Source organism: Buceros rhinoceros, unplaced genomic scaffold, assembly GCF_000710305.1.
Source record: "Buceros rhinoceros silvestris isolate BGI_N320 unplaced genomic scaffold, ASM71030v1 scaffold3838, whole genome shotgun sequence".
Classification (NCBI taxonomy): Eukaryota; Metazoa; Chordata; class Aves; order Bucerotiformes; family Bucerotidae; genus Buceros; species Buceros rhinoceros.
The window spans coordinates 35,358-56,882 of NW_010426191.1; the positions used below are offsets into that span (position 1 = coordinate 35,358).

At 43.3% G+C, this 21,525-nt stretch overlaps 1 protein-coding gene across 8 annotated transcripts in view; it reads right to left on the reverse strand.

The window, feature by feature from the left end:
- Window positions 1-21,525, reverse strand: part of MITF (microphthalmia-associated transcription factor) — a 52,911-nt gene that overhangs the window by 13,048 nt on the left and 18,338 nt on the right. For 3 of the 8 annotated variants that reach the window (XM_010141397.1, XM_010141389.1, XM_010141398.1), the window contains 3 exons: window positions 4,989-5,216; window positions 3,812-3,895; window positions 2,384-2,479 (listed from right to left, as the gene is read on the reverse strand). In XM_010141397.1, coding sequence (XP_010139699.1) covers window positions 2,384-2,479; window positions 3,812-3,895; window positions 4,989-5,216 — 408 coding nt within the window. Of the gene's footprint in view, window positions 1-2,383; window positions 2,480-3,811; window positions 3,896-4,988; window positions 5,217-6,320; window positions 6,380-21,525 lie in introns of those variants that run through there. The other 5 variants (XM_010141394.1, XM_010141393.1, XM_010141396.1 and 2 more) reach the window with 4 other exon arrangements.

Genomic DNA, 21,525 nt, shown 5'->3' on the forward strand with positions numbered 1-21,525 from the left:
AACCTAAATACACTGTCCTTAAAGCTTTCTTAGCTAACAGTCCCTGCAATAAGACTCCTCTCTACTTCTGGAGTTTAACTTCCACAGGAAAGACACATTTAGAAGTGGAGCTGTGTGTACTCAACGTGGCTTTCCACGTCACACTCTCGCTAGAATTGACTAGTCATCTCAACTTAGGTACTGTAAAGTGTCCTTGTATGCTACCAGTTCAGTTGCTAGGTCCTATCTACACAGATCTTCCTTGGCAAACTAGTGACCATTCTGCAATACCTTTCACCACAGGGGCAAAGCCAGTTAACTTGTGACCCAAACCCAAAGTTTACAAACACCTCCCTGTGCAGTCAATTGCAATGAGCCTGTTTCAATTAAGAGGTACTTGGAAACCTCCCTTCGCTAGCTCCACACCCCAGAAATCTTCAATTTTGCTTATCAATTAACTATTGTTACCAAATGTAACAAACTGGTCCTTTTGTTCTTTGTTGGTTACGGAACAACAGCAGCCTTTGTTGTAGTCTCAGCTCTGTTATTTATAGGTTGTGTCTCTGTAGAGACCATTTCCTCTCGATTTCTTCCACCACTATGGAGCTCAGTCCACAGACATTAATTCTCCATTAGTAAAATGGTGAGTGTTTTAACAGCTAAATCCTGTTCCAAAAGAAAAGCATCTGTTACATTTGGTTAATTTTTTTCCACAAACTGATTGGTGGGAAACATGGTTCAATTTCCACCTCTTCAGGACCAAGTTAACCTAGAGACTGAAACATGCCTTTTACCTCCAGCAATTTAAATGTATTTGTAGGTAAGTCTAATTTTGCTATTTCATATCCTTGTGTTACAAACTTCACCACAGACAGCGGGCAGCTGCTGAAATTTCAGAGCAAACGTGCATCAGACAGCCTTGACAAGACTTGTTGTCAGGCAGCAAGCCGGAGGGATGCAAACTACCCTAACCATTGACTACGTGAACTCCTTGCACCGGAAGAGTGCAGATTGCTGTTATGACCTTGCCTGGAAGCAAAAAGCCGCTGCTGTGACATGAGAGAGGAAGAAACACACAAAGAAATCCAAGTCCCCCCTAAATTACGGGTCCCAACCCAATGGAACTTGAGAGAAAGGACTCCAGAAGAACCTGATCCCTCTGTTAAAAAGAAGAGTATCTTTTTCACAGGTTTTTAAGCTTTTCTTTCAAATTCCAGGACAGATGTACTTCTCAAGCCCTCTTAGATTAAAGGAAAATCCATCTTTCCAGGAGGATTCTGCAGTTATTCCTCCTTCTACTCAAAGGGCACTATTTAGAAGGGGTGCTGGTGGGCTGTTTCCTGCAGCAGGCACCAAGTCTCCGCGCAGGCTGTGGGAATCTGTGGGAGCGCAGGCCTAGGTTAACATGACATTAGATGACTCCTGTCAGCTAATGCAAACCTATGCTGCAAAACCGATGCTATGTGGTAAGCTGCAAACGCTGGCACTAGATAAAAAAGAAAGAGATGCCGGCACTGGCAGACATCTACTCAGCCAGATCTAACAGCACTTAAGCCTAAGGCAAAAAATTCAGCAGAGCTACCCTCCGCGTAAGAGCAAACTACGGTTATGCCAGGATTACAATTATCTTGATGCTCGCAGCAATGTGAACCAGCAAACAGAAAAAGCAACTCGGAGGTAACCTGCACCTTCCCTCGCTCGCTGACTTTCACGCCTCTGTGTTCTTGTCTTTTGTCACAGGCTTCCTACGTCCCCTTCCCCCGTTCAGTTCTTGAGCCTCTTTATTCCTCCCTATTTTGTTTGTTTTGAAGGTTGTGGTTTTATATGTTTTTCTCCCCCTCAATTTTGTACCATCTCTGCTGTCATCTAGCTAGGGACTTCTCTCCATCTGGAACCAGGTTAAGCTGAAGCTCTGATGTTAGAGCTCACAATTAAAGTAAGTGTCTCTGGACAGAGATGCTAACACAGGCTTAAGCACGGCATAAAATTTCTTACTTGAACACAAGATACAGGAATCTGGCATGCTGGAGGGTCCTTCTAAGCTTTCTGAAGCCAAATATAATGTCCATCGTGATCTTTAATATCCAATGGGTATGAGCTCATTCCTGTTAGCCCAGCTCTGTTACAATCCTCTCACGGACTAATTTGACTTGGAAATAAAAGCAAAATTGTCCTTTGCATTCCCTCAACCTGACTCCAGTTTGCATTTTTAAATCCATGTTTTTCATTCCAAGTCTAAACCTTAAGCTCTGCAGAGGAAAACTAAATACAATCAATGGGGCAGGACAATAACTGCTTAATTCCTAGCAAGACTTAATTCCTTAAGTCATGCTACAGTTTCGCATTCTCTCAAGGAAAGACAACGAGACTTAACAGGGAAACCAGAAGGAAAGGACCATTGTACCGTATTTGCCATTTGCAGGGCTGGGTCCATCAAGCCCAGGATTTCTTCATTGTAACTTGATTCCAGACTAATTATGTCATCGATCACATCATCCATCTGCAGCAGAAAAGGTGGACAAAGAAAACCAACACAGTTATAAAACCACTCTGACACAGAGGCCTGACAAAGCACTCCAGCCACACGCCGGGCCCCAACGGAGGTGCTGTGCAGTTTTGCCATGCTCCGAATCCAACCCCTCAGCCATGTCTCCCACTCTTCAGCCAGGTCATGACAAAGCTGAGGCTTCATGGTCTAACCCGCTCCTCCCACCAGTAATTACCCTGCACCACCTGCCCACAGACACGCTGTTTCTCCCAGGAACAGCGGAGGAGATAGCTCCTCACAGAACAAGCTCCGCTAATGACGTGAATCCCTCTCCCCCATGCAGCACTAACTTCCCACCCTCCACCTCCCTCCTCTAGTTGTGGGGTCAGAACCTGCGTACAGATGGGAATGCCCAAGTCCCTGACTCCTGGCAGGGAAGGAGAGGGAACAAAAGCTTGCTGCTGGGTGACAGGCTGCCCGCCCTTGACAACAGAAACTGGCGGATTCACATCCCTTGCACATCCTCTCAGAAAGCACCACCCGAGAGCAACTCAGAGATGACTTTAGATAGTGCAAGCCATCTTCTCTCTGGGCTGGAAGGTGCCTCTGTAAGCCCCTGCATTGTCAGGAGAAAGAGAGAGCTCCAAAGCATCCATGCAGGTGCTCCACACTGTCCTGCAGGACTATTTCCTTTTTGCTCACTATAAAAAAGGAGCTTAAATGACAGTCACCTACAAATTCGATGCATAAAGTTGATGGTAGAAATAGTAACATATGGGAATCTTGTATCAGGTCAAGAAAGCATGATCAGAGCAAATTACACTGACTGGAAGTGAGGGCAAGAAAGGAACTAACAGTTACAGCCCATATGTGAAGCCTGTTACTAGAAATAAAACCCCCTTAGTTTAAATAAAATAAAGAAAAACAGAAGGATTACTACTGAGGACAAATTACCACGGATGGATTAAAGCCTTCTCATACCAGTTTTTTAAAAATGCAAAAGTGATCTTCAGAGAAATGTGATTTAGAAACTATTGAGACAAATAGATGCAGTCTTGGGAAAACTGCATTGGAGAAGATTTCCTGAACTGAGACACCTTAAAGCACGGTTGGTACGTTGTTCTGCTGTGGCATTACAGTGCTAGAAAAGCACGAACCCTCTTTGGATGTCTTAACGCACTTTTGACATCAATGCTAATAAACAACGTTGTTTTGTTCCTTAAATACATCTTATATTCAGCTTCTTAAAGACACTACAGAGCAAGTTTACTCTTCAACATAACTTCAATGAAACATGCTCGTTAGAAAGGGGAACTGTGCTCCAACTCCTGTGTCATCCAGTACCTGCATGCATGATGCTCGTGAGTGTGTATTCAGAGCCGGGCACTCACTCTCGACCCTGCTTTGCTCTTCAAATTTATAAAATCCCTGCAGAAATAAAAAGGAAAAAAAAAGAAGAAAAAAAAAGAAAAAGCAAAGCATGGATCTGAGTTCATGGCACAGTCTCAGTCCCAAAAAGAGCACGATTGAAACAGTGTCATGCACACACGTGCCTGATGACACAGCAAAGTGAAGCTGTAAATACCTTGAGAAAAAAAATTTGGATACAACTGAGATGACAGGATGGAACTATTGGATTCTCGTTTCTTTTGAAGCTATGGAGCACAAGAAATCACTCTTGCACATGCAAAGTATGTTCTGTAATAACTGAGTCCCAAAGTTGCATAACATTTTCCTCACAGAGTGTATTTCTATTAAAAATCTGGCACAAAAGCTTGAGGGGGGAGGATAAGGGGACACAAATCTAGAATTGTCTCCCATTTGTCAAGTTACCAAATCATTGACATGATTCTTACACTTGTTGACATCTTACAAATCATCTTCCTTCGGCACCTGAGCACACATGTCACATCCAGCGCTGTTTTTGCCAGCAAAGATTAAGACAAGGTTGCAAAGGACTTCCAGGCATAGGCTAGTGAAGTCTGCTATTTGCAGCACTGAGCTCATCAGGAAAGGGCAACCAGGTACATTTTAGGGTGTGTTAGTTGGGATAATCGGGTCTTCCAGCTAAGCAGGAGACTTCCAATTTAACTGTAAAAATAAGTATTTCAAAAAGCTTTGTGTATTCAGTCATTTTTGCTATGCTCTTTGCTCTTTCTACACTTAACGGGCCATAAATAACATTATTCCAGAAAACTACAGCTTACAAAACAGCTTTGTATTCTGCAAAGGTCAATTATTCACTGTGTGCATCAAGCAAGGGGGAAAAAAAAAGTAGTTTTAATAAGCACAAACTAGCAAAATTAGTTAAAAAAAAGGAAAAGTTAGAGGGACACAGCCTTTTTGCTGAAGTGTTCTATGCAAATATATATTCATCAGGCAGACACAGAGGTAGCAGTTGCGTCTTCAAAGTGAACAGTTCAGAACAGACGAACACAACAACAACGAGCAAATAGAACAGAAAGAAAGCAGACTGCCATTCCGTTTTACAGAGGACTACGCGCAGCGACAGCGTTATTACCTCTTTCTCACAGTTGGAGTTAAGGGTGAGCATGGCCATCGGGCTGTTGGGCGCGCTGCTTCCAGTTCCAGGCGGCATGACGTGATCACCGGGCTGGTTTGGACACGGCAAGCTCAGGGCTTGGTTGGCATGTTTATTTGCTAGAGTGGTAGAGAGGTACTGCTTTACCTGCTGCCGCTGGGCTTGCTGAATATGGTACTTGGTTGGATTCTCAAGGTGAGTCTGCACCTGTACAACACAATTCAAACAGGGCTTTATTGGTTTACAACATCACTGCAGGTGCTGTCGATTCGAGGTCCACATTTGTGACACATATACCAGCTAAGCATTTCACTTACAGCAGAAACCCCCGCAGCTCCAAGCAGCGCTCCACCAATTCGCATCTGGTGGCAAGAAATCAGTTTATGAGCTAGTGTTTCAATAATTACTATTGATAAACCAAGAAGTTCCTCTTGGTGTTTCTACAACATGAGATTTCTCACTCCAGCCCAATGCTCAGGTTTTCCAGTTTATATGGATACTCCAGAACAGACGGCACGGCGTTCAAGACCTTTGGCTACGCGACATCTGGTTTTCACTGCAGCACGAAGAAGTAAGTTGCACTGCAGGACTCATTTTACTTGTTAGTTGCTGTCAGTTAAAACCAAGGAGTATGGATTGCCATCCTTTAGCAGATGCCAAGTCACAGAGAGATTTAAAAGTTTGTTGTTGGTTTCTTAGGTTTTGTTTGTTTTGAAAGTAATGCATTGGTTAAAGAAAAGAACACACCATTTTTTCCCCCTGCAAATTATTTATATCTCAGATATATGGCCTAAATCATACACAAATGAGACAGCCTGTTTATAAACACATTATGCAGATAAGATACAAGAAGTGTTTCAGTTCAGATCAATCACGGCCCTCAACAACAGCTATTTTTGCTTTTAAGATAAGCTTTTCAGTACTTAGAATTTTTTTATATACAAAATATGAAATACCACATACCGAACTATTCTCGCACACCCTACATAAGCAGGAGAAGAAAGGCAATACTTTTTCCACACAAAATTTTCACCATACCCTGGAACTCTTTGTCGCCCTTCTTTGATCGTTAATATTTTTATCAGAAATTAGAAAACAAACCACAGTATAATAATATTCAAAGAACTTTTTCTTTGTTTTAAAACAGTTCCATTAAAGTGACTTTCGCTGTTACAAACGATCATGTATGCCCGCCACTTACTTTTGTGGAAGAAATGAAATAAAGTGCCGTAGATACCAGCAGAAAAGGACCTCCTGGAGCTTGTAAGCTGCAGGAACAGATTTTAAAACAAGCCTGCAATAACAACTCACCTGGTAATGACTATACTCCAGCATTTCCAGCATACTACTGCTAGGCTGTGAGAGACACGGCTGCAATATCCTTTGCTCTACGCTACTCCAGTTTGAGGATTTCACATACGGATGCACCATAAACTGCTGCTCAGACTTATAGTAACCCACGCTAATTAGCCACGCGTGTAGAGAAACAAACAGTTCACACAGAGGCTCTTCTTGGAAGCTTGGCAAGTTTAGCTCTAAGTATTGGTATTATTTTTTTTCCCCCTGGCTTTGACATCATACTTTTTCATCAACATAAAAGGATCTTTTAAGTGATGAGCTATCAAAGTCAGATAGACAGTTTGCTCAAGGCTAACTTGCTATTCATCTTTCGTTCCAGTCCCACTAACACAGACAATAGTATTTTTCTTTAGCAGGAAGGTTAAAATTTTTTAAGTACAGAGGAAAAAATAACTAACAAATGCCCTATGAGCCTAACACACGTCCCCTGGCAGTGGGGTGCACTGGATAAACCCATGGGCTCTGCAGCCAGATCTCCAGCTTCTGGGTGCAGCAGTCCACCCCCCTGCCCCATGCAGCCGTTGGTGTCCAGTCAGGGCCTGCAGCTGAACATGAAGGATGTGAACAAGCTTTACCACATCCTCAGCCTCCCTGGTGCTTCAGAGACCATTAATTTTGTCTCAGTCTACAGCTGGAAGAAGTTTTCCAGTTCAGGAATGGTTGACAATAGGCTAAAGTATGTGCAAATGCACTTACCTGCACTCGTACACAGTCACAGTCCCTACACACCTTCCAGAACTTACTTTTTTTTCCTGTCCAACTCCGTGACACAAGCCTGTACTCAAGCACAGGCATCAGAAGCTGCTCAGCTTGCATTATTTTCCAGAGGCTCTGCTGCCCAGGGAAGCACGCTTAAGATAGTGTTTCTAGAGAGTTTAACATGATTTGTTGCACTAAATTGCAAGACAACCCAATACAGAAGTCTGCTGTGCTAAGTACAGCACTTGCTTTGCTGGTCCCAAACTGCGTTATCAATTTTCTTATTGCCAGCAGTAAGAGTTATGCTACCCAGATAGATTTATTTTTCACTTATATTTTCATCTCCCGAGTAGATAAAGTCATCAGTAAACCAGTTATTTTCATAGCACTTAGCTTTGCGTAAGTTATTTTAAAAACAAGCCCTACTTGTCTGTCAGAATTTGCATATTCCTTTTCCCCCACAGGCATCAGATAGCACAGCTGTTCTCCGCAGAACCTGCCAGGGCAACAACGGGATGGACCAAAGCCTCTCCTCTCTGCATCCATCTCCTAGCCACCCTCCACACTCCCAGGAGAGAGACCACCAAAATTCCACCATCCACGTCTCAACTGCGCATCATCAAATTTTCAAACTTTAAAATTGCAGGTTTCTGCTTCATACAGAAGTGGAATTATTCCCTGAGAATTTTCATCTTGCTGAGAAGTGTGCCCTCTTTGCTACAGGGCAACAGATCTCAGCTGCAGTTCAGAAGCTACTATCTGCTTTTTTCTTTTTTTTGGCGAGGCGGGGAGACCATTCTTCCTCTGCCCGCCCTTAGAATGACAGGATCATCTGGTTGGAAGAGACCTTTAAGATCATCAAGTCCCACCATTCACCCCGCACTGCCACGGTCCCTAAACCATGTCCCTCAGCACCACATCTACAGGTCTGTTAAACCCTTTCAGGGATGGGGACACCACCACCTCCCTGGGCAGCCTGTTCCAATGCCTCACAATCCTCTCTGTAAAGAAATTTTTCCTGAAATCTAACCTAGACCTCCCCCAGCGCAACTTAAGGCCATTTCCTCTCGTCCTGTCACTTGTCACATGGAAGAGAACAACGGCCACCTCTCTACAACCTGCTTTCAGGTACTTGTAGAGACCAATAAGATCTCCCCTCAGCCTCCTTTTCTCCAGGCTAAACAACCTCAGTTCCCTCAGCCGCTCCTCATAAGACTTGCTCTCCAGACCCTTCACCAGCTTTGTTGCCCTTCTCTGAACACATTCAAGCTCCTCAATGTCCTTCTTGAAGTGGGGGGCACAAAACTGGACACGGTACTCAAGATGTGGCCTCACCAGTGTTGAGTACAAGGGGACAATCACTTCCCTACTCCTGCTGGCCACACTAGTACTGATACAAGCCAGGATGCTGTTGGCCACCTTGGCACACTGCTGGTTCATATTCAATCAGCTGTCGACCAACACCCCCAGGTCCTTTTCCTTACACCAAATGTCACAGCTAGACAAATCTAACTGTATATTTGTGTGCAGCATAATTGCAAAGGCAAATTATCATCTAGTCAGTTTAATGCCTGCCACAGCGTGTAGTCACTTTGGCACACAGAAAAGGTCTGACTTTCTGGAAGTATTCTGAACAGAGTTATTCAGTAGACCATGTCTTCATGGAGAGTCAACTCTTGCCACACACGGGCAACAAGTGACTGAGGAAATTCACTATTGTTAAGCATCTGGGCTTCAAATTGGTGGCAACAGAGAAGAGGCTCTGTTGCCCTTCCAGAAAAAACCTGCCAGAAGAATCATAGTCTTTACACACTAGATAAGCTAGGCACAGGTCTCCAAGGACCTGTCACCTTCTCACACGAGACCAGTAAAGAATCAAAGAACACAGAACTGCCTCTTCTGTCATTAAATTGTCATTGAAACGATGCAAAGGAGAGATTCGGGGACTGAACGCTTCCTTTTAATTCACAGCTGGTCAAACACACTTTCACATTTGAATACAGGAACAAACAATTATTCTCTGAATGGAGAAGGATGCGACATAACTCCTCCCACCCTGCATGTATCAGTGCAACAAGGCCTGGAGCTCCTGGAGCTCCCAAAGGATGCAAAGAGCTTCACACATATTCCTTCTAGGACAGACGTACCAGTTTCAACTACCATCACTCAAGCCAAGTGTGAGGCCCAACAGGCTACACAAAAGGGACCCAAGAAATGTCAGTTCGATTCTTTATTGTGCCTCTTACTGCCCTTTTGAGCTGCCTGACGAGCCGCATCACTGAAATCTGGTGGGGACTACCTTTGTGAACTCAGTGTCTCCTGTTGAGACCAACTCTGTCTTAGCCTTTTTCTGCCATCTCCACATCAAGGAGAGCTCAAATATGCCTACTTGGGCAAACATCCCAAAATGCACCAGTCACGGTCAGCCTGTAGATAAGCCATAAAGCAGTCTTGCTTTATCTTCGATAAAATATTGCACAAGCAAAGAGCTGCACACCAAAATTCCACTACTCTGAAATGGAAACCATGAATAAAAGCTTTGACTTCAGATCTATTTTTGGTTCTCAGCCCCTCCTTCACTTTGGGGTGAAGAATAGTTCTCATTCTTCCAAATTCATGGGGCACAAAGTTCAAGAAGATAATTTATTGGTTTGAATACACTCCCTAAGAAATGCATCTGCATGGGGACACAGAAGAAAACAAACAACTTGAAACAGAATTCTCTGGATTTCCAATCACCTACCTTCAGGAATCTCAACCCAACCTTTGCTGTAACATTCCTAAACTGAGTAGAACATTGTGGGGTTTTTGACATTTTGGTATTGGCAAGAAAGAAGTTATGGAAAAAAAGTAATGGAAATCTGCAGACCTTTGGAAAATAAGACAAGGTGACAAAACGAGCTACATTTATCACACTGTAGTAATAAGAAGACTTTGGCTACAAGGAACTACAGAGCAAGGATGGCCAAGTAGCAGCCTACAGCCTGCATTCAGCAGAGACACCTGGAAGAAGGTACTGCTTACATGGGCAGCAGAACAACACCGCCTTAGAAGTAGAGGCCCCGAACTGGTTACACGCTAGAGCAGCCTCCACTACCAGCTCAGCAGCTTCTCCACTAACCTCCATGGGGTGGCTCCACGCACTCTCAGTGCACCAGGTACTCCTTACAGTCTCATGGGTTAGGGATTCAAGCTCCATCCATTCTTACCGTGCTGACTCTGAGCTAGTATGTTTTGTTCTTGAACTAAAGCACTGAGAAAAGCAGTCTGAAGAAATCAACTTGACTGCACCCATATGTAACCCAGCTTCAGCCCTACAAGGCTGAGCAGGGCTGGAAAAGTTCTGGATGGAGCCACACTGATTACTCAGCACTCATCCATCTCTTCAGAATATCCTGGAGAACAATGTTATCTCAAGCAGGTGAAAAGCTTTCTCCTATCTTCACTAATCTCAACATCTGACTGCTAATTCCAGTGCAAACATCCAGTTCAAGTACCCTAGTAGGGGAAAAACAGTTCCTGAGAAGCTGCCTATTTTCTTCCACATCACAGAAACAATGGTAATAACCCCTATAAATAGCGCAGATTTTTCCCAGCCCTTGGGTCTAGTGTCAGTCAAGCAAACACTTAATCAATGGCTTTCACTAGCTTTAAGCATACACACCGTATCAGTGGGAATTTTAGGTGTACTACATTCTTCAAATTCCTTGTATTATATTACACATCGGTGGCAGGACTCCCGAGTAGGACCCTTTGAACAACTAAAAAACATTTCCCGTTAAGGTGATCGGGGGCTCATGCATTGAAAGCCAAAGCATAGCTATGTGCTTACACTCAAAGCACACAGCTCGAATAGTTCCTCTGCATGAAGCCAACACAACCAACTGAAATAACACTTCTGACACTCGCTCCTCCTGTTGAGTCTTGCTGGGAATCACTCAGACTTAATTTACTAGTATCTTGCTAATGATTGTAAGAACTTGGAACATCAGCTACAGAGCAACGCACTTGCACCCCCCCACTAGGGGACTTGTCCACCCCAAGGACAGTGATCACATCATGCCTCAAGGAGACCTCACAGGTCTCCTCACCCCGGGCCCAGCCACCTCCTAGGCCCAGGGCTTTCTTCGCTGTCTCTTGATTCTCCTTCCCCACTTTAACTCCTTGGGTTTTTTCACAGCAGTTATCACACCCTGCTCGCTGTCGCCCCCTCTAGCAAAGGCCACCATCACTCCAGAGTCCCTGGGCATCCCTGCACCAGGGACTCATTGTGAGTCCTGCCCAGAATCACAGCTGTCCTCCTTCCATTTGAGCTTGCAGGACACAACACAGGTTTCGTAGCAAAAAGCCAACGGCTAAGTACAGGACGTGGAGCTAAGCAGTGGAGACCTCATGCCTGTGCACGCAAAGCTGAAGAAGCCCCAAATCCTCTATTAGTGTGACACAAGCAACAAAAAGCCATCACAATGCCAGCAGCTCTGGGCTGCCCCATTCCTTTGGCCCTCATGAGCTGAGAAGGAGCACGTTCCCATTTCCCAAATCACACAAGGAAATTCTCAGCAAAAACATCACTGAACCTTCCTGTGAAAGTAAAGCCAAACTACTTCATGCTTCATTTAAGCAGAGATAAGCCTAGGCACAGAGACATAGCAGAGATTTACAGAGGACAGCTAACCGAGGAGGAAGACCTTTCAAGCCAAGGGCCAAGACGACTTTTTCCCCCCATCCCAGCTTTTTTTTGTTGTTGTTATTTTTTTTATTAAAAAGACTATCTGTTTCAAGTAAATTGCCTTAGGACTTACAGTTTATAATTACAAATAAAATGCTTTTTGGTCAGTTTTCTCAGTTCAATAGAACTTTTTGTTGCTTAGAGCACTAAATGTCATGGGATTTTGAAGAAAGTTTAAAAGTCTGTGTCAGTTAACAATTAATGGTACCCAAAGAAAAATGATATGAAACCACATCCACTGATGTGTTTTACAAGGGTTGCAAAGTTTCAGTTGCATGTACTGCAGCAGAAAGCCTGTTCAACACATTAGTCCAGGGCTTCAAAGCTGCCATCCCTTACCCATCACTTTCAAGGATGAAAAACCCAACAGCAGCAGCAACAAATTCTTTTCTACAAAGAAAAAGAGAAAGCTGTAGAAATAGGTGACTATCTTTTCAGGCTATGGTAAAAAAGAAAAGTCGGAGGAGAATGACATATGAGAAAGATAATCAATCAGCGCCTCTTGCATTAGGAGCTATTTATTCTCCTGAAGTTTTCTAATCCAGGTTCAAGATTCTGCAAGGCATATTCACCAAGCTTGATCCACTAAGTTTGAAAATCCTAAAGACCATAAAAAAAACCCTTTCATTGTTTCATTAAAATATTGATCATGGGTTTCACTTGATGCCAGGAAGAACCCAAGTTGGAGCACTCAAACAACCAGACAATGGCTTAACTCACTCCCAAAGACTTTTTCCCCACATGCCTCATTCAAACGTTAAGCACCAGCATCACATCTTTCCCCCTAAGGACATCAGCAGCCTGAAGTAGCATTGCATGAGAAGTTCAGTCCTCTTGCTTTCTGAGACCTTTCCAGTCCTCCCAGACAGAACAGCTACCTCATTTAATCAAAACCAAGTTGATAGAGTTGTGATACATCATTCCCCATAGGGCCACTATGAATTAGTAATAGATAAACCTATTCAGTAACTTCTCCAGCTGCTGTTCTCACTTTCCCTTCATCTTTTCCAGAGCATATTCGCTTCCCTTTCTTCTAATCCCTAATCAAGCAAGGGTGGCAGAATGGGGGACGACAGGCAGCACGAGTTGATTCCAGAGTTTTACCTTAGGACACAGACAACACAAGGAAACAGCATCAGTTAGCACAATAAAACTCCTGGGTTACTTAATTCATCCAACAAAACCTTTGAACTTGGAAACCAGGGCAGGTATGAGAAAGTTATTTAAGATCTGGCATCATGAATGCAGTCTAAGTGCAACAGTCATCTTCAATCACAATTCACTATGAAAAAGAAAAGGCACATTGTACCGAATGGACACCATTTACACAATCGGGGGTTGTTTTGCCCATCACCAAAAATTCCTCTGCGTAACATGACTTTTAATCCAAGGGAAAGACCTGAAGCAGACAAAAAGAACAAAGTTTTTGTGGAGTACTATTTTAAAACTGCACTTTAGCTACAGAAGCACATGACAACAGTATCTAAGGAAATTCAAGAGAAGTTTGCCAAATTTGCGTAAGGCGACAAGAATTGATGTAATTTGCAGGTTCGTGGCGTACTTGCTGCCATTCCACAAGTGTGGCTTTCAGACAGGATTGGGTTGTTTTGGTTAGGAAACCAGCATTTCAACTGTTTACTTCCTGACACACATGCCATAAACCTTTTTTTTTTTATATATATATAGTTACTGAGAGGATACCGAAAAATCACTGCAACATTTTCAGACAGACAAGTAATTGACTCCATAAAACATCAGACGCAAATCTTTTGCTATCATTTCGCCCACCCTGGGTGCTTCAGAGTGTAAATATTTTAAGACTAACAGGCAACAACATCAGCCACACAACTGTATCTGACAGGCAAGTTTGAATTATGGTACTGCCACAGTAAAAAAAACTTAATTCAAGCACCTCATATTTACGCCCACTTCTGCCATCCTCCTTTCTCATGGGAAAGTTGGGTGGTACTTTCATTGGCGCGAGAAGGTTTGAGATTGCTCACAGTAGGACACAAATGACTTCTCCTTACAGGAACTGTGAAGATAGATGTAAAGCTGCTTCCAAAAAGTTCTCTTGCAAGGCCTAGCAAAGAAACACGAACTCAAGAGTGACTCAAGAGCAGAGTCACAGTACTACAGGCATTTCAGCTGTCTGAGAGCCCAAAGCCAGTACAGACAGTCTAAAGCCATCTCTGATCCCAGCTCCCCTTTGCAAAGCCCAAGCACAATCATCCGCCCTTCCTACAGCCCAGACAACCCCAACACAAGATTTACGAGATTGCTCTAACACAGTTCATTTGAAAGAGTCACATTAGAGAGGTAACAGTATTTGCCCAGCCTTATATTCCCCCTAAGGCTGCCAAGCACAGCGCTAGCCAGTGCCAGCTTTGACCTGCAGTCACATATTTAGAGCCTAAGCAAGACTATCTGTTGCGTTTCACGGGGGTTACTAATCCAGCCACCATTCCAGCCCTCAGTAACCCCTACTAGACCTGCACAACGGACTTCCAGATCTTCACTTCCAGATCTCTGGTTCACTACAAGCCTGCTGGAAAACCTGGCGTCTTTAATGACTTTGCTCTACTGCATTTCCCACAGCAGGGAAGAAGTACAGAACACCAACCCTTCACCTCAGCAGGGCCTTGACAGGTCAGACTACTACTTAAATCGCATAGTCCTTCATACGTGCAATGGATTAGAGATTCTGGGTGTATTTCTAGAGCCCAGGCCCAAAGCAGAATGCACTTTGCTAGACAAAAGGAGGAACACAACTTTTTCCTCAAGTCCTGCCATGCCTGAAGGAGATATTTCCACAGCATCCTTCTCCACAGATGGTTTTGCTTGGGTTGATCATCATCACTCATTTGTCAAATGTGAAGAATGCAAATGGGGCTGGGTATAAATAATGGCATCGTTCGTAAAAACAAACAAAGGAGAAAACAGAAATCAGTGTTATACAAGGTGTTGAGTACAAAGTAACCAGAGCTTAAGCTTAAAACAGGAGAGACAGCACAGGCAGACTTCAAAACAAAAATCCTTATTGCCAACTTCCTAGAGACATGGAGTGACCGCACACAGAATGGGACAGGTTATTTGCTTGGCCAGACTTTAATAAATACAATTCAAGCAGCTTCAAGTTTCCATACCAAAAGCAGATTTTAGTGCAGTAAATCTGCTCTGCCCCTGCATGGGCTTGTCTTAATGCGTGCCACGTAACAGTGACTTTTCACAGGTGAAATTTAAGCTAAAATAGGCTGGTTTGCTCAAACTGTAAACCAAATGTGTAAGAAACGGGGGAAAAAAACCCAATCCACGACTTTGATAAAGTTTAAACCCCCATACCCTCAACACCAGCCTCATTTGTCACCACGAGATCTGTGAAAGACTGTTCAATTTTATCGCATATGAGACAGTTTTGAGCCAAGATAACTCCAAATGTTGAGGCAGGTAGTCTTCAGTACTCCAGGGCTAAGCAGAAAGGGAGTTTGATTAGTAAGTCTTTCAAATCCACAGCTTGTGAGAAAGAATCGGTGTTCAGAATATTGCCTGTGGGCTACTGGCATATTTATTTACAAAATCTCAAGATTCAGCACTAAAATACGAGATAGCGAGAGAGATGTAAAGACAGCTCTAGATCGAAGTATACCACACACCCAAAAGCCACAAAACAGCTGTATCCTTCGCTTTTTTAAATAAAAGCCATTTGTGAACTCAAATGCAGCTCTGGGATTGTTATATTCCAGGGAAAAAAGCTCCCCGCTTTGGAGGCACGTTGCACATCAGAAGGACATCACAGAATCACAGAACAGTTCGGGGTGGAAGGGACCTTTAAAGGTCATCGAGTCCAACCTCTCCATCTTGTTCCATACTTGCTGAAGACACGTACACTTGTTGTGTGCTTGTCTAAAAACAATCTAGGTGAAGGACTGCCACACTCCTTGTTCACATAATTACACGGGGACCGTACGGTTGGCAGCAGGCTCTCAAGGTCACTTACATTAGACCTATCAAGAACATGCCACTGATCACAGCCCAACGTGAAAACGTAGAACAAATACACCAAACCCAAGCAGTGCCACGCAGTGCGTGCTGGATCGGCTTGGCCTGTGCATCTACTGAGAAACCTTCCTAACAAAACTTTTACAGAAGCATCAAAAATAAGAGTGAAAATAATTTCTAAAGAACCATTTATTCTAATGCCCACTTGGCAACACAGTGGCTACAGCACAAAGGACACTTGTTCTGGGACATGCCTATTTTGAGGCCATTCACTTTACAAAGACACCGCGTCACAAGAAGCAGTTACCAAGACAATGAAGATTTTGTTAATTCAATACAGTTTTATGCTGTTAACGTGCCTTGACATGTCACAGCTAACAGAGAATTGGGAACACTTCGCTGGGCTCTGTACCACTTTGCCTATAGCCGCTGATGGCTCATGTCAGCCCCAACGTGGCAGGCTTGAATAAGAGGAAGAATAACGCAGTCTAGATATATCCATTTTATTATTCACACTACTAATATGATCATTAGACACAGCCCAAAATAATAATAAATCGCTGACTTCATTTGAGGGAAGGAAATGCAAGCTGGCTTACCATCAAACTCCTTGATTTTTATCCTTCTGCTCAACGAGCTGTGGTGTTATTTATGACTGTATTAAAACCCACTGAGTTATAATAAAACAGTTTCAGTCCCTCAGAATGCTTGATCATCATGTTTGCTAATGTAAGATAATCCAAGTCACCTTCATGCAAACTCAGCTGGCTCAGATTTGAAGCATTCTGCTCAATACCAGAATTGGGAATTTTTGGGACACTTTAGCAAGCCACAAAGGCAGGTATGCTCCTCGGATGGCGTGGGAAGACACTGCCCTGGAGAATTAACCCGGGGGGGAAATTGATGCCATGGAGCATCGGAAGTGAAAGCTGAGGCTGTCAGGGTTACTTCAGAATGGTGGGGGCTCTTCCTAGGGAGTGGAGTGCTGAAGACTGACACTTCCAATAAGCAACATTACATCTTGTATTTCCTGACATCTCACTCACAAAGCAGGTGCCACAGCAGACATCACAGTAGCCGCAGAGATTAAAGGTAAGGACAGTAAGGAATCAAGCATGTTTATTTCCCTCTAATTTGAAACCCAGAAACCACAATGAAACTTAAGTGTTTTAGTTATTTCTTAGCTAAAGGAATGTTACCATAATACTTCTGTAATACAAAGACATGTTTAAGGCAAACAGCCATTAGGTTGTGTGACCTCACCTCTACACCCCACGGTGTTATTCCCACAACAGTCAGACAGCAGCTATCATCTTCCTCCCCAAAAAAACAAGACCAGCATCAGCTCCTTTATTAAACAAGGATGCCAACATTTAGCCCCTTTAAGATCTCAGGCCCTGCATGCATAGAGACACAGCATCACCATCTATTTTATACTTCCAAAACCAACACCCAGCCGCTCAGCCATTTCTGTAACCCTCCCCACACCTGCCCCTCCACATCTTGCAGAGATGAGGTGTTGAAAACCCTTCTCCTCATGTTATTTCACATATGGGAGGCCAATAATGAGTTATGCTATGAAATGAGAAGCTCCTGTCCGTGTAAACGACCCCTTGATCAGGCCAGTGGATGAAGCACTTGCAAGACCTTCACCTGAACCAGTGAAATCATCGGACAAAACCCGAGTTAGCTGTGAGTAACCCTGTTTATACTGCAGCTGTAACAAAAAACTGCAGTCGGGATCATTACTGCAACAGACATTGCACAGGAATGTCTTATCACAAAAACTTAAAGGCTGTGAAAAGTAAGTTTTATAAAGCGATGGTCTAAACTTCTGCTTGATGCTCTCCCAGCTCATACACAGCCTCTGGCACAGCAGCGTTCCCAGCGCGTGAGCACATGTAAGACTGCCAGCCTGCAAGGGGCTACAAGCTCTCGATTCTCCACTGCATGGAGTCCTACCAAGGCCAGGATTAGGGCTCTTTCTGCAGGACTGGAATCACATTTTAATACACACCACCACATGAATTCCACCTTTCCAAACAGCTTATGGAATACTCTTTTCAATGGTTTCCTACGAACTTCAAAATAGCGCAAGCCAGCAGCTCACCAGGAGAGGCACAGTCACAAAACAGCATATTATCATTCCAGTTCTCCAAAGGTTAGTTGCAAATGTGAATCGTGAACTAATTCAGAAGTAACAGTTTTGTCAGCAGATCAAAACACCTTTGAGAAAGAAATTCAGGGCCTCCAGTCTCAGAAGAATCCTATTTTAAACCGCACCTGACCCACACTAATGTAACCCTTCAAATGCTATTACAAGAACAGAGTGTTCAGAGCAGGGAATAGGTGTAAGCGTCTATTTATCAATGCAAAAAATCATGCCTCTACTTTTAACACCGAAAAATCACAAACAACATGACAGGTATTTTATAACATCCCTTTCACTACTGATCAATAACATGCACAAAGTTTTAGCTACCCAAGAAACAGTTTGGGAACATAACACAATTTAAGGCCACAAAATGCTAGAGTTAGATGGATGTCAGTAGAGATTAGATATGGATTAACTAGATCCTGACTCGATCTTCTCCACCTTCCACACCTTTTCTTAAACCTCAAGTATTAACCCATTTTAGCATATTACTACTTTACAGGACAGAATAAATATTTTTAGAGATCTTAATGCTTCAAAAATGCAAATAAGCTCACAATGAACAGAGTTCATTTTAAACTAAAGTATGAGCAGAGGTAAAGTTTGTTTTGTTTTGTTTTTTAACATCCTCTAGGAGCCAGAGTTGACAACAATGCTATCCATGCTAGCAAACAGTCAGGTTTTGAGGATGGCAGATATAGTTGCAGCCGGTCCCGAGGACACCACTTAGCTGTGCATCTTCAAGTAGCACGGTCCAACACGTAGGAACAGTTCACAACACTACATGCGCTTCAAGCTGTTGACGTCAGCCCAGTTCTAGTCTGCTCTCTCAGACTGAACTCCCAGTAGTAGCTTGAGAACATGATTTCTTCTTGTTTAATTTCCTCTGACTTGAAACTAATTAGTACTTTACAAAACTAGGCAAAAATAAGCTGAGTGGTGGTACTTCAAAAGTGCTTTACTACCCTCGCTAAAGGCAGAGCTGGCCTGAGGAGATGTTGGTGCTGATGTCTAGCTGCTTGTTGTTGCCATACCACGTCTGCTCTCTGCTCCTACCCCTCAGTTACGCAGGTACAGCTGTTTGCAGGGCTACATTGTCCCAGCCCATCAAAACCACTAAACTGATTTTACCAAAAAAAAAAAAAAAAAAAAAAATTCACCTTTCCAAAGCCAGGCCTTTTTGTATATCTCAAACTGCCTCAGTAGTCCCACATAATTCTTAGTGTGGCCCCATAAAGGCACGTATTGGTGCAACCATGGGGGAAACAACCAGCACTGCAAAGGACATCATCAGCTTCCTTTGCTGCCACGGCCCATATATCATAGAACCATAACCAAAAAATGAAAATTAGCACAAATAAGGAACTGATTAACAATCAAAGCTGCTTCTGCTTTACCCCATCTAGTGGCCTATTACTTTTGTACAGCTGGTAGCAAGAGCTATCTGGGCACATTATCTGGAATTGCAGCTACTAGAAAAGAAACTGCACAGCTGGATTAACCATGTTCCTCTAATAGTTATCTGTGAGGATCCCGTGGCTGTAGAAGCAGTCAGCACATTCCTCACTCTGCAACCGAAGTGGAGTGTCTAGACACTGTGTGCTCAGATCACGCAGAGCCATCAAGACCAACCTCGGTCCTCATAGCCTACAGCCTTTAACCAAAGCACATAAGTGGAATTAATAAATTTTCTTGGGGAAGGGGCATGTTCAGAGAGAAAGGTTTTCTGAGGGTAAGTCCTGGGAACAGGCAGAAGGCATGTCTGGAAGCTTTTTTCCTCATTACTTTCATTAAACACCACAGGGAAAGGCAGAAGGCAATTCCGAATGGTGACCCACAGGCAGCGGCACTTCACACAGGGCAGCCACTTAAATAAGCAGCTCTCTAGAGCAAAAGGCACCACTTTTCTTCCCTCAACAAGCCAACATACATTAGACAAAGATAAAGTCTTTTGAAAAGCCACAGCAGCATGATTAAATACTATTTTTCCTTTTACACAGTAAACCATACAGGGCTGAACCCTCAAGGAATATACGAACTTTCGCGTGAATGGATCCCATTAACTGCTGCCTGTGATCCAGAATTCATTTCCTTCTAGAAAGCAAGGAGGATAGAAAGCTTCTGATTGCTGCACACAAGTGCTGACTCATTCAAGGTCATTTTACTCCTTCCCTGCACAAATTGTTTCTTTGAGACGCAGGATGTCGTGGTATTTCAGAAGAGTATAGTTTCAGTGGAGAGGCAGAGTTTTAAAACAGCCAACTAAGTAGCACAGTAAAATAGTATTAGACTGCTCAAAGGAGGACTTTTCAATTAGGAAGTTATGGTAATATAGATGACTGCCATAATTTTTTTGAAACAGAAGTCTCACTTTCAGAAATTTCTGTTTAACTAGACAAGGATTAACTTTAAAGCACTGTTTAACAAAGCAGGAATTAACTTTAAAGCAGCTCCTGAAATGCTAACATTGCTTCAGCAGAGCAGCCCTGCACCAGCCTGTAGCAACACTAATGGCTGGTCCGACCCCCAGCAAAAACAAGCTGTCTTGCCAAAGCAGGATTAATGGCGCAGCTGCTACCGGGACAGAGATGCTGGTTCAGGGCAATGGCTCTCTGGATCACTGATACGGGTAAACTGGAGTAACCCTTTTCTGAGAATATCACACCCTCTAGGCAGGACACCCAAAACCCAGAAAAAACAAAACCCCCGCGCACCTAAAAACACACTAAGTAAAGTCTTAGCCATAGGCAGGCAGTAGATATCTTCTTAAAGACAAGGTTTAGTGTGAGGTCTATCAGGGACCTAAAGACAAGGTTTAGTGTGCGGTCCTGTCAAGGACTTTTATAAAGCCCTGGGACAGACAGACAGGTTGTTTTCTACACCTCAATCTTGAAATGGGTTCCTTTCAAGGAAAGGAGTATTGTTTAAAAAAAGAGAATTTCCATCAGTTGTCTGTTTATATTTTCCTCTGACAAGAACAAAAAGTTTGTATTCACAGCCGACCATTAAGTCCATAAATTGGATTTTGATGGTTTTGGCCAGGAATTTCCCAATGATTTTTAGAGAGAAAGATTGAAATACAAGTTTTGATTCGCCTCCCTTGACATACAAACTTCCTCTCAAATTCATGAATTGCTTTTGATTCCAGGTCAGAATAACTTCTGGTTCAATACCACTATACTTTAATTTAACGGTTTACTAGCAAGGTCTTTCACTGTAACTAGGGAAGGAAAAAAACCATATCAGTGCTAGATAGGGAAGGAAAGATACTCTGAAACTGATTATTCAGATTTTCTGGAGCTTGCAGCAGTGAACCTTTAGACCTTTTAAAGATGCTCAGGTGCCTGGCTGCTGCCAAGACTCCAAGCTCAGCTCCAGCGACAGCTCCCAGCACTGCTGTTACGTTCAGTGTCTGCAGCGCTCGGGGCCTCTGACGTTTTCTGGCAAGAAGAACTGCCTCTCTCTGTGTTCAAAAGGAGAAGTTAGACAGACAGACATCAGTACATTGCTCCAAGACACAAAACCAGCTCTCTCATACACTGGTTTCTTTAAACGCACAAGACACGTTCCTGCTG